General features: G+C 45.6%; 1 protein-coding gene across 1 annotated transcript in view; it reads right to left on the reverse strand.

Moving 5' to 3' along the window:
- The window catches only part of LOC144500108 (microtubule-associated protein 6 homolog), a 69,140-nt gene extending 58,134 nt beyond the window's left edge, over positions 1-11,006 (reverse strand). The window contains exon 1 of the mRNA XM_078222884.1: positions 10,803-11,006. Within this exon, the coding sequence (XP_078079010.1) occupies positions 10,803-11,006 (204 nt within the window). The remainder of the gene's footprint in view (positions 1-10,802) is intronic.
- Positions 11,007-17,227: the final 6,221 nt, after the last annotated feature.

The raw sequence follows: 17,227 nt of genomic DNA on the forward strand, positions 1-17,227 counted from the left end.
TCTCTGTGTCAAGTGGTTAGCACTGCTGCCTCACAACACCAGGGTTCGATTCCCGGCTTGGGTCACTATCTGTGCAGAGTCTTTCAGCAGTCTGAAAGATGTGCTGTCTAAGTTTTAAGTTTTTTTATCATTGTCACAAGTAGGTTTACATTAACACTGCAATGAAGTTACTATGAAAATCCCCTACTCGCCACACTCTGGCGCCTGTTTGGGTACACTGAGGGAGAATTTAGCATGGCCAATGCACCTAACCTAATCTTTCAGACTGTAGGAGGAAACCGGAAAACTCAGAGGAAACCCACGCAGACACGGGGAGAACGTGCAGACTCCACATAGACAGTGGCCCAAGCTGAGAATTGATCCCAGGTCCCTGGTGCAGTGAGACAACAGTGCTAACCACTGGTTAGGTGAATTGGCCATGCTAAATTATCCCTCAGTGTACCCAAGCAGGTGCCGGAGTGTGTTGACTAGGGGATTTCACAGTGACTTCATTGCAGTGTTAATGTAAGCCTACTTGTGACTCTAATAAATAAACTTTAAAAGATGCTGTCCTTCAGATACAGTTGGGGTCCTACCTGCCACCTCAGGTGGAAGTCTATGGTCCCATGACGATATTTGGAAAAGAACACGGGAATTCTCCCTTGTGTTCTTGCCAATGTTTATCTCTCTAACCTGACGTTAAACTGGAGGAGATCAGGTTTACCTAGGGTCGGATATCTGACACAGTGATGATGAATGGCTTGAGAGGATTGGCGGAGAAATAAGGCTCTGAGTCATTAGCATACCTGTGAAAGGTGGCCTGATACCTCAGTGTGATATGAAGAGGAGGGGGTTCAGGGATACAAGAATATTGCCAGGGCTAGAAAAATGTAGCTATGAGGAGAGATTGGATAGCATCATAGAATCCCTAGAGTGCAGAAAGAGGCCATTCAGCCCATCGAGTCCGCACCAACAACAATCCCACCCAGGCCCTATCCCCATAACCCCACCTATTTACCCTGTTAATCCCCCTGACACTAAGGATTGGTTTAGCATGGCCAATCAACCCAACCTGCACATCTTTGGAGTATGGGCGGAAACTGGAGCACCCGGGGAAAACCCACACAGACACGGGGAGAATGTGCAGACTCCACACAGACAGTGACCCAGGCCAGGAATCGAACCCAGGTCACTAGCGCTGTGAGGCAGCAGTGTTAACCATTGTGCCACCATGTTACTGAGTGGTTTATTTTCCATGGAACAAAGAAGGCTGAGGGGTGACTTGACTGAGATGCACAACATTATGAGAAGAGATAGAGTGGACAGGATAAAATTCTTTCCCTTGACGGTGAATTCTAGAACCAGGGAACAAAAGGTGTAGGAAGAACTTTTTTTATGCAGAGGGTGGTGGGTGACTGGAATTCACTGCCTGAGTTGGTAGTGGAGGCAGAGACCCGAAACTCTTTTAAAAAGTACCTGGATCTGCACCTTAAGTGCTGTAAGATACAGGGCTATGGGCCGGGTGCAGGAAGATGGGGTTAGAAAGTGCAGTGGATGTCCTCCGGCTGGCATGGACACGATGGGCGGAATACCCTCCTTCCGTGCTGTAACTTTTCTGTGGATCAATGATATATCCTTGGGGGGGCCTCCAAAGATAAAGGTGCAGATTCAAAGATGAGCCATTGGTCTGGCTATAAGTGGGTAAGTTAAGAGCAAAATCAAGTGAGACAAATTCCAGTCAGCTGGACAGCAGTGAAGAGGCAACAGAGGATGGTGCTGTGGAAGCATTGCAGATGGGTCAACAATAAGGAAGAGTGAACTGTACATAGGGCAGGATTTTTCAGATGCGGGGTTTTCCTACCCCACTATCTGAAGTGTGGGTGAGGAACTCACTCCCTTCAATCTCGGCAGCCCCACGCCATCGAGCACCGGAGGGATGCTAATTGGTTAGGGGAGGGGCTCCTGCCCCTCACTCAGGTGGAAGTTAGACCTCAGAGAGCTGTGGCCAATCTGATTAGCTGGAGCCTCTGTAGTCACAGCAACATCAGTGATGGTAGCAGTCCAGGACTGGACCTGCAAACAGTCCCCAGATTCCAGGATCAGGTCAGAACAGAGTGACTCAGCACAGAATCACTCGACACAGAATCACTCGACACAGAGTGAATTAATGGTTTTGTTTCCACCATTCAGCAGCTGAGATTTTTCATCACACCATTAGAATCTTAGCGACTTTGGCAATCCCCTGCAAAGTATCGGTTTTGTGTTTTTCTGAGTGGGAGGTGCTCATGCCTTTCTGTCAGGTGATTGTGGATGTGACTCCCACCCCAGAGACTCTAGCACAAAGTCTCCACTGAGGGAATGCTGCACTATCAGTATGTTGGATGAGACATTGAACCCAAGTTCTGTCTGCCCTCTCAGTCAAATGTAAAAGGTCCCCTGGTACTATTTTAAAATAGGAAAAGGGGAGTTCTCCTGGATGTCCTGGCCAATATTTACTTTTCAACCAACATCACAAAAGATCTGCCCATTGCTTCACTGCTGCATTTCTGTGTGTCAATTATATTGCCACAATGGCTACACTTGGAAGAGAGCTTTACTGGTGAGAAAACTCTTCAGGACATCCTGTGATTGTGAAAGGCGCATTACAAATGCAAATTCTTCCCTTCATAGTCTTAAGAACTTTGACTAGTTTTCCATAAAGAGCCTCTTACTGTGCCCACCTCAGTCCAACACCGGCATCTCTACATCATAGTTTCCCATAGTCTTGTTTTCTGCATGAACAAGTCTTTCCTGTAACTTACACTCCGATCTGGAAGCACCTGGTTTGCTTGCCTAAACATAGAAACATAGAAAATAGGAGCAGAAGGAGGCCATTCGGCCCTTTGAGGGCCGCAAAGGGCAGCAAAGAAACAGAATGTTGACATTTCTCATTATAAGCTGGATTGAATGTCACCCCATGTGACACTCTGCAGAGTGTCACTGCAGAGAGGATGGTGGCGGGGGGGGAGGGGGGGGGGCTCTGTCAGCTGGGCCTGTGCTTTCATAAAATCATAGAATCCCTGGAGTGCAGGAGAGACCATTCAGCCCATCGAATCTGCACCGACTCTCTGACAGATTATCTTACCCAGGCCCTCTCTCCTGCCCTATCCCCCTAATCCCACACATTTACTATGCTAATCCACCTAATCTATACATCTTTGGGCACTAAGGGGCAATTTGGCATGGCTAATCCACCTAACCGACGTGTCTTTCGGACTGTGGGAGGAAACCAGGACACTTGGAGGAAACCCACACAGACATGGGGAGAACGTGCAAGCTCCACACAAAGGCATTGGATGGGTCTGGGAGGCATCAGAGCTCAGTAAGATTCAGCATTGTTTGAGAATACAATGACAGTTCTGGATTGGTCCTGAGGCCAGGTTTGAAATTGCCACTCCCTCCCCATCTGTTCAGAATGGAATAGTTGAATCTAATGCATTCCCATAGGGATAAAATTCCCTATGTCCGCATCCGTGTATCATGCATGCTTTAGAAAAACAATCCAAGTAATTTGGACTCCGCCCCCAGTAGGGGTGCCAACCACAACTTGGCTGGTCGCACCCTTGTTTCTGGCTCAGAAGACTGTGAATTCAAGTCCTACCCCAGAACCTGAGCACAGAAATCTCAGCTGATACTGGTGGAGTAAGAGGTGTTCTATTTTGGATGCTGTATTAAACCTCACTTACTCCCTCAGGAGGCTTGTAAAAGATTCCATGGCACTATATCAAAGAGGAGCGAGGAAGTTTCCCCGATGTACTCATAAGTATCTATCCTTCACTCAACATCACTAAAAATACATTGCTATTCATGGGAGCTTGCTGTGCGCAAGTTGGCTGCTGCCTTTCCTACAATACAACAATAACACTTTAGATCTGTTTCATTGGCTCCAAAGCACATTCTGTGGTTATAAAAGGTGCTATATAAATGCAAATCTTTCAATTTCCTGTTCAGGAATGTATTTCTTTTCTAGAAATCCTCCTCACATTCATCACTTGAAATTGTCTCCTCAAATAGTACCAGATCAATAATGCACCAATATTCAACCTGGGTCTCGGCCTGCTCACCTCCTTTACAAAACACAACCCCAGCTGATTAGAAAAAAGATTTGGAGCGAGATTTTCCATCCGTGCTCACCCCAAGGCCAGAAAATCCTGCCCAAGGTCAATGGACCTTTGCATAGTCCATGTTCCGTCTGCTACAGTTCCCATGGTGGGCGGGATGGGGACATTCCACCTAAGGTGTCTCTTGCAATTTCAGGAAATTAGACATCACTTTACGGCCACTTCTGAAATGTTGTATTGTAGAAATGAAAAAAAAAATTCATGAGTTGTGGGGCGTTGCTGGCTCGTCCAGCATTTTGTGCCCATCCCTAGGTGCCCTTGAGAAGGTGGTGGTGAGCAGCCTTCTTGAATCACTGCAGTCCCTGAGGTATAGGTACACCCACAGGGAGGGAGTTCCAGGATTTTGTGCCAGTGACAGTGAAGGAACAGCGATATATTTCCAAGTCAGAATGGTGAATGACTTGGAGGGGAAATTGTAGGTGATGGTGTTCCTATGTATCTGCTGCTCTTGTCCTTTTCATAGAATCCCTACAATGCAGAAGGAGGCCATTCAACCCATCGAGTCTGCACCGACTCTCTGACAGAGCGTCTTATCCAAGCCCTCTCTCCCACCCTATCCCCATAAAAACCATACATTCGCTAACCTGGTGTTGTGAGACTTCTTACTGTACCTCCCCTGTAGCCAGTGAGGATACAAAGATTTCTCTCAAGGCCCCAGCAATTTCCTCCCTTGCCTCTCTCAGTATTTTGGCTGTAAATTGGGAGAGGGGAGTGTGCAGTGGGACCTGGGTGTCCTTGTGCCCCAGTCACTGAAGGTAAGCATGCAGGTGTAGTAGGCGGTAAAGAAAGCAAATGGTATGTTAGCCTTCATTGCGAGAGGTTTCGAGTACAGGACTTGGTGGATGAGGAATCTGGGAAAGGGTGTGTAGATAGTTTGAGTTATGTTGAGATCAAAAAGGAGGAGGTATTGGGGTTCTTGAGAAACATTAAGGTAGACAAGTCCCCAGAGCCTGATGGGAAATACCCCAAAATACTGAGAGAGGCAAGGGAGGAAATTGCTGGGGCCTTGAGAGAAATCTTTGTATCCTCACTGGCTACAGGGGAGGTACAGTAAGAAGTCTCACAACACCAGGTTAAAGTCCAGCAGGTTTATTTGGCAGCACTAGCTTTTGGAGTCTCAGGCTCCTTCATCAGGTGAGTGAGGACTTGTGTTCACAAACAGGGCATATAAAAACACAAATTCAATTTACAAGATAATGGTTGGAATGCGAGTCTTTACAGGTAATCAAGTCTTAAAGGTACAGACAATGTGAGTTGAGAGAGGGCCAAGCACAGGTTAAAGAGGTGTGTATTGTCTCCAGCCAGGACAGTTAGTGAGATTTTGCATGCCCAGGTAAGTCATAGGGGTTACAGATAGTGTGACATGAACCCAAGATCCCGGTTGAGGCCGTCCTCATGTGTGCGGAACTTGGCTATCAGTTTCTGCTCAGCGATTCTGCATTGTCGTGTGTCGTAAGCTTGAGACTCCGAAAGCTCGTGCTGGCAAATAAACCTGTTGGACTTTAACCTGGTGTTGTGAGACTTCTTACTGTGCTTACCCCAGTAAGCCGGCATCTCCACATACAGGGGAGGTCCCAGAGGATTGGAGAATAGCCAATGTTGTTCTTTTGTTTAAGAAGGGTAGCAAGAATAATTCAGGTAATTACAGGCCAGTGAGCCTTATGTCTGTGGTCGGGAAATTATTGGAGAGGATTCTTCGAGACAGGGTTTACTCCCACTTGGAAATAAGTGGACGTATTAGCAAGAGGCAACATGGTTTTGTGAAGGGGTGGTCGTGTCTCACAAACTTGATTGAGTTTTTTGAGGAAGTGCCAAAGATGATTGATGAGGGTAAGACAGTGGATGTTGTGTACATGAACTTCAGTAAGGCCTTTTGACAAAGCCCCTCATGGCAGACTGGTGCAGAAGGTGAAGTTGTATGGGATCAGAGGTGAACTGGCAAGGTGGATACAGAACTGGCTCGGTCATAGAAAGAAGCCTCACAACACCAGGTTAAAGTCCAACAGGTTTATTTGGTAGCAAATGGTATTTGCTACCAAATAAACCTGTTGGACTTTAACCTGGTGTTGTGAGACTTCTTACTGTGTTCACCCCAGTCCAATGCCGGCATCTCCACATCATGACTACCGTCGGTCATAGAAGACAGAGGGTAGCAGTGGAAGGGTGCATTTCTGAATGGAGGGCTGTGACAAGTGGTGTTCCTCAGGGAACAGTGCTGGGACCTTTGCAGTTTGTAATATATATAAATGATTTGGAGGAAAATGTAACTGGATTGATTCGTAAGTTTGCGGATGACACAAAGGTTGGTGGATTTGCAGATAGCGATGAGGACCATCAGAGGATACAGCAGGATATAGATCAGTTGGACGCTTGGGTGGCGAGATGGCAGATCAAGTTTAATTCGGACAAATGTGAGGTAATGCATTTTGGAAGGTCTAATACAGATAGGAAATATTCAGTAAATGGCAGAACCCTTAAGAGTATTGATAGGCAGGGGAATCTGGGTGTACAGATACACAGGTCACTGAAAGTGGCAACGCAGGTGGAAAAGGTAGTCAAGAAGGCATACGGCATGCTTGCCTTCATTGGCTGGGGTATTGAGTTTAAAAATTGGCAAGTCATGTTGCAGCTTTATAGGACCTTAGTTAGGCCACACTTGGAATATAGTGTTCAATTCTGGTCACCACACTACCAGAAAGATGTGGAAGTTTTGGAGAGGGTACAGAAAAGATTTACCAGGATGTTGCCTGGTACGGAGAGCATTAGCTATGAGGAGAGGTTGGAGAAACTTGGTTTGTTCTCACTGGAACGATAGAGGTTGAGGGGCGAACTGATTGAAGTCTACAAGATTATGAGGGGTATGGACAGAATGGATAGTCAGAAGCTTTTTCCCAGGTGGGAAGAGTCAATTACTAGGGGGCATAGGTTTAAGGTGGCGAGCAGCAAGGTATAAAGGAGATGTACGAGGCAAGTATTTTACACAGAGGGCAGTGGGTGCCTGGAACTCAGATACGATAAGACTTATCTAGACAGCTATATGAACTTAAGACTTATCTAGACAGCTATATGAACGGAGTGGGAATGGAGGGATACAAAAGAGTGATCTAGTTTGGACCAGGGAGCGGCGCGGGCTAATTGTTCCTGGTTTCTCGTTTCAAGGCTTCATTCTACGATCATCTTGCTGGTGCCAGTACAGAGTGAGACTGCGGATAGTTGGGAACCTGTCTCGGGGGCAGGGGATTCATATGGTGTTCGTGGAAGTGGAAATGACTAGGGTTGGGAAGCATTTTCCGATCGGGGCCATTGTGATCTCCTGGACTCGTTTCGATCGCCTCAGGGGGTCGGAGAGGAATTTCCCAGATTTTTTTTTCCCCATATTGGCCCTGGGGTTTTTCACTCTGGGTTTTCGCCTCTCCCTGGAGATCACATGGTCTGGAATGGGGGGGTGGGGGTAAGTTAATAGGTTGTAATGAACAAAGCATCGTAGCTGTGAGGGACAGCTCGGTGGATAGGATATTGGTATGTAGATAGGCTGGAAAATTGGGTGGGGATCCTGGATTCAGGATTCAATCCTGGACCGGGGAGCGGCGCGGGCTTGGAGGGCCGAAGGGCCTGTTCCTGTGCTGTATTGTTCTTTGTTCTTTGTTCTTTAAAGGGGCATCTGGACAAATACATGAATAGGATGGGAATAGAGGGATATGGTCCCCGGAAGGGTAGGGGGTTTTAGTTCAGTCAGGTGCAGGCTTAGAGGGCCGAAGGGCCTGTTCCTGTGCTGTAATTTCCTTTGTTCTTTGTTCTTTACAGGAACAGGGATGTCTTGTTGCAATTTTACAGGGCCTTGGTGAGGCCACACCTAGAGTATTGTGTGCAGTTTTGGTCTCCTTTTCTGAGGAAGGAGGGAGTGCAACGAAGGTTTTCCGGGCTGATTCCGGGAATGGCGGGACTGATGTATGAGGAGAGATTAACTAGGTTAGGATTGTTTTCACTGGAGTTCAGACGAATGACAGGGATCTCATAGAGACTTATAAAATTCTAACAGGACTAGACAGGGTAGATGCAGGGAGGATGTTCCTGATGGTGGGGGAGTGCAGAACCAGGGGTCACAGTCTGAGGATTCGGGGTTGACCATTTAGGACAGAAGTGAGGAGACATTTCTTCACCCAAAGAGTAGAATTCATTACCACAGGAAGTAGTTGATGCCAAAACATTGAATGTATTCAAGAGGCAGCTGGATAAAGCACTTGGGGTGAATGGGATCAAGGGTTATGGGGAAAAAGCAGGATTAGGCTATTGAATTGGATGATCAGCCATGATAGTAATGAATGGCGGAGCAGGCTCAAAGGGCCAAATGGCCTCCTCCTGCTCCTATTTTCTATGTTTCCATGGCTAATCCACCTAACCTACAGATCCTTGGATTGTGGGAGGAAACTGGATCACCCGGAGGAAAGCCACACGGGCAGTGGGAGAATGTGCAAACTCTACACAGTCACCCAAGGCTGGAATTGAACGCAGGTCCCGGCGCTGTGAGGCAGCAGTGCTAACCACCGTGCCACAGTGCTGCCACTGTTTGCTAGAAGTCACAGGTTTGGAAGGTGCGGCAAAGGAGCATTGACAGGTTTCTAGGTGATTTGTGCACTGCAACCTTCTACAAACAGCAATGTGATAATGATCAGATCACTTGTTCTGGTGATATTAGATGAGAATAAGTATTGGTCATGTTACTGGCAGAACTTCTCTCCTCTCCTTCAAAGTAATGTCACCGGATCTTTTAAGTCCAACTGAGAGGGCAGGCAAAGCCCCAGTTTAACATCTCATCTGAAAGACAGCACCTCCAACAGTGCAGCCCTCCCTCTGTACTGCACTGGAACAACAGCTTAGATTTTTATGCTTAAGATGTTGGAGTGGGCCTCAGACCTGCTGACTCAGAGGTGAGAGAGGCACTCACCCAACCACAGCTGACAACTATTGATTTGGAACAAAATTATACAATTTTTTTTTTCTGCTGTAAAGGGATACAGGTTGGACATTGCCAACTCTGACTGCAATCTAAACGATAATGCTTAAAGCAAGTTGTTTTTTTAATCATAATACTTGCTGCTTCAATAAATAGTCACCCAGTCCTAATGAGGGAGAATGACAAAGATCAAATGATCCCATTAGGATTGTATGAATGTCAATAATAAACCAGGTATTGGAGTGATAATCTCACTGAAAAGATGCTTGTCTTCACTGCAGTGCAGCTGACAGCTTCCCTGTGTTATCCGGCTCTGTAATGTCTCTGCATTGAGGCGTTGCACATCAGGTGGCATGACGCAGTTTGAGAGGGTCTTGGTCAAACAAGGGATGCGGGATCTTGATCTGAAATAAAATGAAGTGTCCATGGGCTTCAGACAATAAAGTATTCCCAGCCCAGCTAGTGTGCTGGGTGTGAGAGGGGGAGGGGGCGTTCAGCAATGTTGGAACAGTAACAGGGTGTGTACTGGATTCTGTCTACGTGTCTATGTGTGTGCCTGTGTCTGTTTTTTTCTGTCTCTCTCTCATATTGGGGCGGACACTCTGCAAAGTCACTGGCTTCTTGAAAAACAATTTTGGAAGAAAACCCAGACTACAGAATCAGAATCTTTAATCTTTGTACTGGGCAGCATCATACTGCATTCCCACACAAATTCAATGAAGATGATTCGGTGTGTAAATCAAGTTTGGAAGAGGATTTTAGTCAAGCTTCACTATTAACTTATTTTGAAACTAATTTACATCAGATTAATTTAGTGATATGTATGTAGTTGAAAAAGATGGACAAAATGTTTAGAATTATTTTTATCTATCTATCTATCTACTTGTCTGTCTGTTTGTCTATCCATGTATCTATCTGTTCATCTATCTATCTGTCTGGCTGTCTGTTCATCTATCTATCTGTTTGTCTGTCTGTCTGTCTATCTGTCTGTCTGTTTATCCATCTATCTGTTCATCTATTTATCTGTTTGTCTGTTTGTCTGTCTGTTTGTCTGGATATCTATCTATCTATCTATCTATCTATCTATCTATCTATCTATCTATCTATCTATCTATCCATCCATCCATCCATCCATCCATCTATCTATCTATCTATCTATCTATCTATCTATCTATCTATCTTCATATATTATTCATGTTTACATTTGCCCAGTTTTTATTTCTGTTTCGATCCGGCGACCCTCCTCCACCGGCTGCGCGGTTTGCATTTAATGAATATTAAAAAGCCCATTTTAATGGAGGGAAGGGGGTCACTGGGTCGCACATCCAGAATGTGAAGAACGCCAGGCTGGAGTAAGCAGCGAGGAAGTACTTGAAAGGACGCAACAACAAGGGAGGGAGGGAGGAGTGGAGAGCAGTGGGAACCACATCTGCTGCCTGGAGACTATGTACCTTGAGACTGGGGGGCACACCAAGGGTATTCTCAGGGACTTTACATTGTGTTGCCAAGGGTTACACAGAGTGCCGGAGCACACAATCTGAGTCTGGGATTAATCCCGTGTAAAATCTAATGCTGACTTTAACCCTGCAAGAGTCCAGGCAAAGATAGCAACTGCAGCTCAGAGTATAACCACACGGACTCACCATTAAAGGTTGCATTTTTAATATATAAATGTTTTTTTTGAAAGGAAGATCATTTAGAAATAGTACCTCGGTAGTCTTGGCAACAGAATCCTGGTCGCCCCCAGAAGGTTGCGCGTCGATGCCCGGGGCTCGGAATTGGTGGTGGGGAGTCGCCCCATCGGTGACCTCGGAATATTTGGTGAAAACCAGAGGCACAGCAATGTCAGCCTTGTCCAGCTGGTTCCAGAAGCGAGCGATGCAGCACGCCCGGCTGATGCACGGCCAAGCCATCTCTGTCCAAGGTGCTGATACTCCCTGTTCCCTGTCCACGGTGCTGAAACCCTCCCTCTCGCTCTCCAAGGTGCTGGAACCCTCCCTGCGCTCTCCAAGGTGCTGAAACCCTCCCTCGCGCTCTCCAGCCGAGCTGATCTGCTGAAACCCACCAAAAACACCTCCGCCCCAACGTCCTGCAATTGTTATATAGACAATATATTATTGACTTTGCTTAATCTCTTTGCCGCGAATCGTTTTCCATCTACAGCACTGCTCTGATACCGAGAGGAAATCGCTCAAAGGATGGGCTGGGCACTCTCGCTCGCAGAGGTAGAAAGAGACATGTCCACTCGCAAGGACCCCACCCTCTCTGCTTCCAACATCCTCGATCTCAAGCTGTTCGACGGGGAATTGGAGCCAAAGAAAACCTTTTCCCTCCCCGCCGCCAGCACAAGCTGTGTGGCTGCAGAGATGGAAAGAGGGGGGAAGGGACGGGAGGAAGAGAGAGAGAGAGAGAGACAAGCCCTTTAACTGTTTGCTGCCCAGATTGCCGTCAAGTCATCACAACAGCACAGGATCTCATAATAAAATGAAGCCTCCTCCTTTAACAGGAAGAATAATTGGATTTACACAGAACAAGCTGCTGGAAACATACAGTCAGCGTCTGAAAGCAGCTGGCAACCTTTATTGTTAATAGGATAGAGATACAGCATTGAAAGCCTAATTTTTATTCACGCACACCTTCTGTGCACTTCCAGCATATTCTGTTTTTTATCACTGGTATTTTATGGAATCACAGAACCATACAACATAGAACAAAGCCACTCGGCCCCTGGAGCCTCTGCTGGCTCTTTAAAAGCGTTATCCCATCAATCCCACTCACACAGATTTCTCCCCTATAGTGTTGCAAAATTTTCCTTTTCAAGTTATGATTTATATTTTTATTTATTAGTGTCACAAGTCGGCTTACATTAACACTGCAATGAAGTTACTGTGAAAATCCCCTAGTCATCACACTCTGGCACCTGTTTGGGTGCACTGAGGGATAACTTAGCATGGCCAATGCACCTAACCAGCATGTCTTTCAGACTGTGGGAGAAAACTGGAGTACCCAGAGGAAACCCATGCAGACACGGGGATAAAGTGCAGACAATGCACAGACAGTGACTCAAGCCAGGAATCAAACTTAGGGCCCTGGCGCTGTGAAGCAGCAATGCTAACCATTGTGCCACTGTGCACATGCAACTCGCTTTTGTAATTTATGATTGACTCTCCTTCTATCATCCTTTCTGGCCATGAATTTCAGATCATCACAACTTCTGGCATAGAAAATCTCCTCGCCTCTCTTCTGGTTCATTTACCAGTTATCTTCAATCAGTGTCCACTAGTTACAGAACCTCATAGAATCATATAATCATACAGTACAAAAAGGCCCTTCAGCACCAACACGAGACACACCTAATCCCATTTACTAGCAGTTGGTCCATAACCTTGAATGTTATGATGTGCCAAATGCTCATCGGGTACCTTTTAAAGGATGTGAGGCAACCCGCCGCTACCACCCTCCCAGGCAGCACATTCCAAATCATCACCACCATCTGGGAAAAGGGTTTATCCTCACATCTTCCCTACGCTCCTGCCCCTCACCTTGAACCTATGTCCCCTCATGACTGACCCTTCAACTAAAGGGAACAGCTGCTCCTTATCCATCCTGTCCAAGCCCCTCATAATCTTGTAGACCTCGATCAGGTCACCTTCAGCCTTCTCTGCTCCAATGAAAACAAGGAGAAGAAGGACAAGAGCAGCAGATAAATGGGAACACCACCATCCTGACTTGGAAATATATCACTGTTCCTTCGCAGTCGCTGGGTCAAAATCCTGGAATTTCCTCCCTAACGGCATTGTGGATCAACCCACAGAACATGGACTGCAGCGATTCAAGAAGGCAGCTCACCACCACCTTCTCAAGGGCAACTAGGGATGGGCAATAAATGCTGACCAGCCAACGATGTCCATGTCCCACAAATGAATATTTTTTAAAAAGTCTATTCAACCTCTCTTCATAACTTAAACCTCCTGCAACTGGAAACAATATTTCCCAAATTAATTCTATTACAACATGTCACAATTTTGATCACTTCTATTCAATTTCCCCTTCGCCTTCTCTGTTCCAAGGAGAAGAACACCAGCTATTCCAATCTATGGAAATATGGAACTCAGAACCATAAGAAATCATGAAGGAGAATAGCATGAGAACATGTAAGCAGGTAAATACATGAGAAAGAAATTAATTATTGGCTTTGTTCTTAAGATTAGATTCTCCTAAGGTCAATGAAATTGAGACAACTGAATTATATCCGAACAGGCAGAAACTAACTTAACACACAGGCATGGTCAAATTTCCACATTCGGGTCTTTATGCCTTAATGCATCAGTTGTTAATTACACTTACATGTCTTGTGTGGAATTTTACACTGGAACTCAGAAAGCCACTTTGGTGCAGTGTCCTCTAAAGGGGACCTTGGACATTTATGAACAGAGCAAGAAGCTGTTTACTGTCTTAACTAATCAGATATGTAGATCCTTACTGAGACACACTGGATCCTACTTTACCATTTTGATTCTAAGTTCTGGGCGGACTTGAAACTGGGAGTGTTTCAGATCATGTATTTACCTGCTTACATGTTCTTATGCTATTCTCCTTAATGATTTCTTATGGTTCTGAGTTCCATATTTCCATAGATTGGAATAGCTGGTGTTCTTCTCCTTGGAACAGAGAAGGCGAAGGGGAAATTGAATAGAAGTGTTCAAAATTGTGACATGTTGTAATAGAATTAATTTGGGAAATATTGTTTCCAGTTGCAGGAGGTTTAAGTTATGAAGAGAGGTTGAATAGACTTTTTTTAAAATATTCATTTGTGGGACATGGGCGTCGCTGGCTGGTCATTTTGACCCATTCTCAGGCGCCCCCATATGCACTCTGCCTGAAAAAATATTAGCGATTCTGAATCGCGCTGCACAAGCCTGTGGGTGGGGCTTAATCTACCCGAAACCCTGCAGTTCCGATCGGGCCTCCAACAGCGCATGCGCAGAAAAAAAATGATAGAATGCTGCTCCCCTGCCATGTCCCTCCCAGGCCAGATAATGCCTCCCCCTGACCCCCACAGACATTGCCCCATCTGCCCAACATTACTGACCCCTGTATCCCCCCCACCCCCTCCACCACCTAGACCAATCATAGGCCCCTCCCCTCCTTCCCCTCCACTGATCACAGGCCGAGTGGCAATGGACCCACCTTCCCCCCCCCTCACCGATCTCATGCAGAGAGCCGTCAGATGTTAGGCACTTACCCTCACTGATGGAACACCCGAATCGGACTTATATGGAGCATGTCTGTTTCACGCCAATTCCGGATGGGCAAACGTAGTGGTAAAGGTGGAAGTGCTGGTAAAGTTGGGCGTGCAGCCCATTAAATCAATTTAAATGCATGCAAATGCATTCAACTAGCGGTCGCACCCGTTTCAGGCAAGGTCCCGATCACGGCCATTTTTGGGCCTTGGTAAAAGTGAAGGCTGGCACATATCGTGCTACTTGCCTTATGCCCAACTTTACCAAGTTTTTGCACCCAAAAATGGGCACAACGTGATGGTAAAATCGGGCCCTGAGTCTAAACTAGGAACTGTAAGTTGGAATACTTATTTCAATATTAAAACATGTACAAAAAAGAAAATAAACAGAGGGAAATAAATATTGGACAATGAGAGAGATAGGAAAAAGAGACGGAAAGAAAAAGTAAAGAAATATATTTTATGTAAGTTATTATTTTTAAAAATGTCAATAATAATTAAAATCCAAAGGAATGGAACATGACACCAGTAGTAGTTAATTTCCATTGCCAGAGTGTACTTGACAGTAATTATGACGAACCATAGCATCAGTGATTTACACTGGAATAGACATGCCCTATCTTTTTCTGGTGTGTTTACATACAAACAAAGAGTTGGAGGAGGCCCTTCAGCCCCTTGAGCCTGCGCTGCCATTTAATAAGATCATGACTGATCAGATGGTAACCTCAAAAGCTTTGACAAAGGGTCGTCTGGACTCAAAACATCAACTCTTTCCTCTCCTTACAGATGCTGCCAGACCTGCTGAGATTTTCCAGCATTTTCTCTTTTGGTTTCAGATTCCAGCATCCGCAGTCATTTGCTTTTATCCAGATGGTAACCTCAAATCTGCATCCCGCTTACCCCTGATAGCCCCTTGCTTACCAAGAATCTATGAACCTCTGTCTTAAAACTATTCAAAGACTCTGCTTCCACTACCTTTTCAGGAAGACAGTTTCAAAGACTCATGACCCTCTGAGAGAAAAGATCTAACTTCATCACCATTTTAAATGAGCAAGCCCTTATTTTTAAACAGTGGCCCCAAGTTTTAGATTCCCCCCACAAAAGGAAACATCCTCTCCACATCCACCAAGATCCCCTTGGAGCTTAAAGGCTTTGATCAAGTCAGCTCTTACTGTTCTGAATGTCAGTGGATACAAACCCAGCCTCTCCAACCTTTCCTCATAAGCCAACCCACCCAATCCAGGTATTAATCTGGTGAACCTTCTTTGTAAGAGGTCTCACAACACCAGGTTAAAGTCCAACAGGTTTATTTGGTAGCAAAAACCACTAGCTTTCGGAGCGCTGCTCCTTCATCAGGTGAAGTGGGCCCACTCACAAAGAACAAAGAACACTCGCCTGATGAAGGAGCAGCGCTCCGAAAGCTAGTGGCTTTTGCTACCAAATAAAGCTGTTGGACTTTAACCTGGTGTTGTCAGACTTCTTACTGTGTTTACTCCAGCCCAACGCCGGCATCTCCACATCATGGCGAACCTTCTTTGAACAGTTTCTAATGTATTTACATCCTCCTGAAGTAAGGTGACCAAGACTGTACACAGTACTCTGAATGTGGTCTCACTAGACCTCTGTAAAACTGAAGCATATCTTCCTACATTTAGATTCAATTCCCCTTGCAATAAATGATAACATTATATTAGCTTTCCTAATTACTTACTGCACCTGTATACTAGACATTTGATTTGATTTGATTTGATTTATTATTGTCACATGAATTAACATACAGTGAAAAGCATTGTTTCTTGCACGCTATACAGCCAAAGCATACCGTTTATAGAGAAGGAAACGAGAGAGTGCAGAATGTAGTGTTACAGTTATAGCTCGGGTGTAGAAAAAGATCAACTTAATGCAAGGTAGGTCCATTCAAAAGTCTGACAGCAGCAGGGAAGAAGCTATTCTTGAATCGGTTGGTACATGACCTTAGACTTTTGTACCTTTTTCCCGAAGGAAGAAGGTGGAAGAGAGAATGTCCGGGGTGCATGGGGTCCTTAATTATGCTGGCTGCTTTGCCGAGGCAGCAGGAAGTGTAGACAGAGTCAATGGACGGGAGGCTGGTTTGCATGATGGATTGGGCTACATTCACAACCTTCTGTAGTTCCTTGCGGTCTTGGGCAGAGCAGGAGCCATACCAAGCTGTGATACAACCAGAAAAATTGCTTTCTATGATGCATCTGTAAAAGTTGGTGAAAGTCGTAGCGGACATGCCAAATTTCCTTAGTCTTCTGAGATGTTGGTAGGCTTTCTTAACTATAGTATTGGTATGGGCGGACCAGGACAAGTTGTTGGTGATCTGGACACCTAAAAATTTGAAGCTCTCGACCTTTTCTACTACGTCTCCATTGATGTAGACAGGGGCATGTTCTCCACTATGCTTCCTGAAGTCGATGACAATCTCCTTTGTTTTGTTGACATTGAGGGAGAGATTATTGTTGCCGCACCAGTTCACCAGATTCTCTATCTCATTCCTGTATTCTGTCTCGTCATTGTTTGAGATCTGACCCACTGTGGTGTGTCGTCAGCAAACTTGAAAATCGAATTGCAGGGGAATTTGGCCACACAGTCATAGGTGTATAAGGAGTATAATAGGGGGTTGAGAACACAACCTTGTGGGTGTTGAGGATGATCGTGGAGGAGGTGTTGTTGCCTATCCTTACTTATTATGATCTGTGAGTTAGGAAGTTCAGGATCCAGTCACAGAGGGAGGTGCCGAGGCCCAGGCCACAGAGTTTGAAGATGAGTCTCATGGGAATTTTAGTGTTGAAGGCTGAGCTGTAGTCAATAAATGGGAGTCTGACTTAGGTGTCCTTGCTAACTAGGTGTTCCAGGGTTGAGTGCAGG

The sequence above is a fragment of the Mustelus asterias genome, chromosome 10, assembly GCF_964213995.1.
Source record: "Mustelus asterias chromosome 10, sMusAst1.hap1.1, whole genome shotgun sequence".
NCBI lineage: Eukaryota > Metazoa > Chordata > Chondrichthyes > Carcharhiniformes > Triakidae > Mustelus > Mustelus asterias.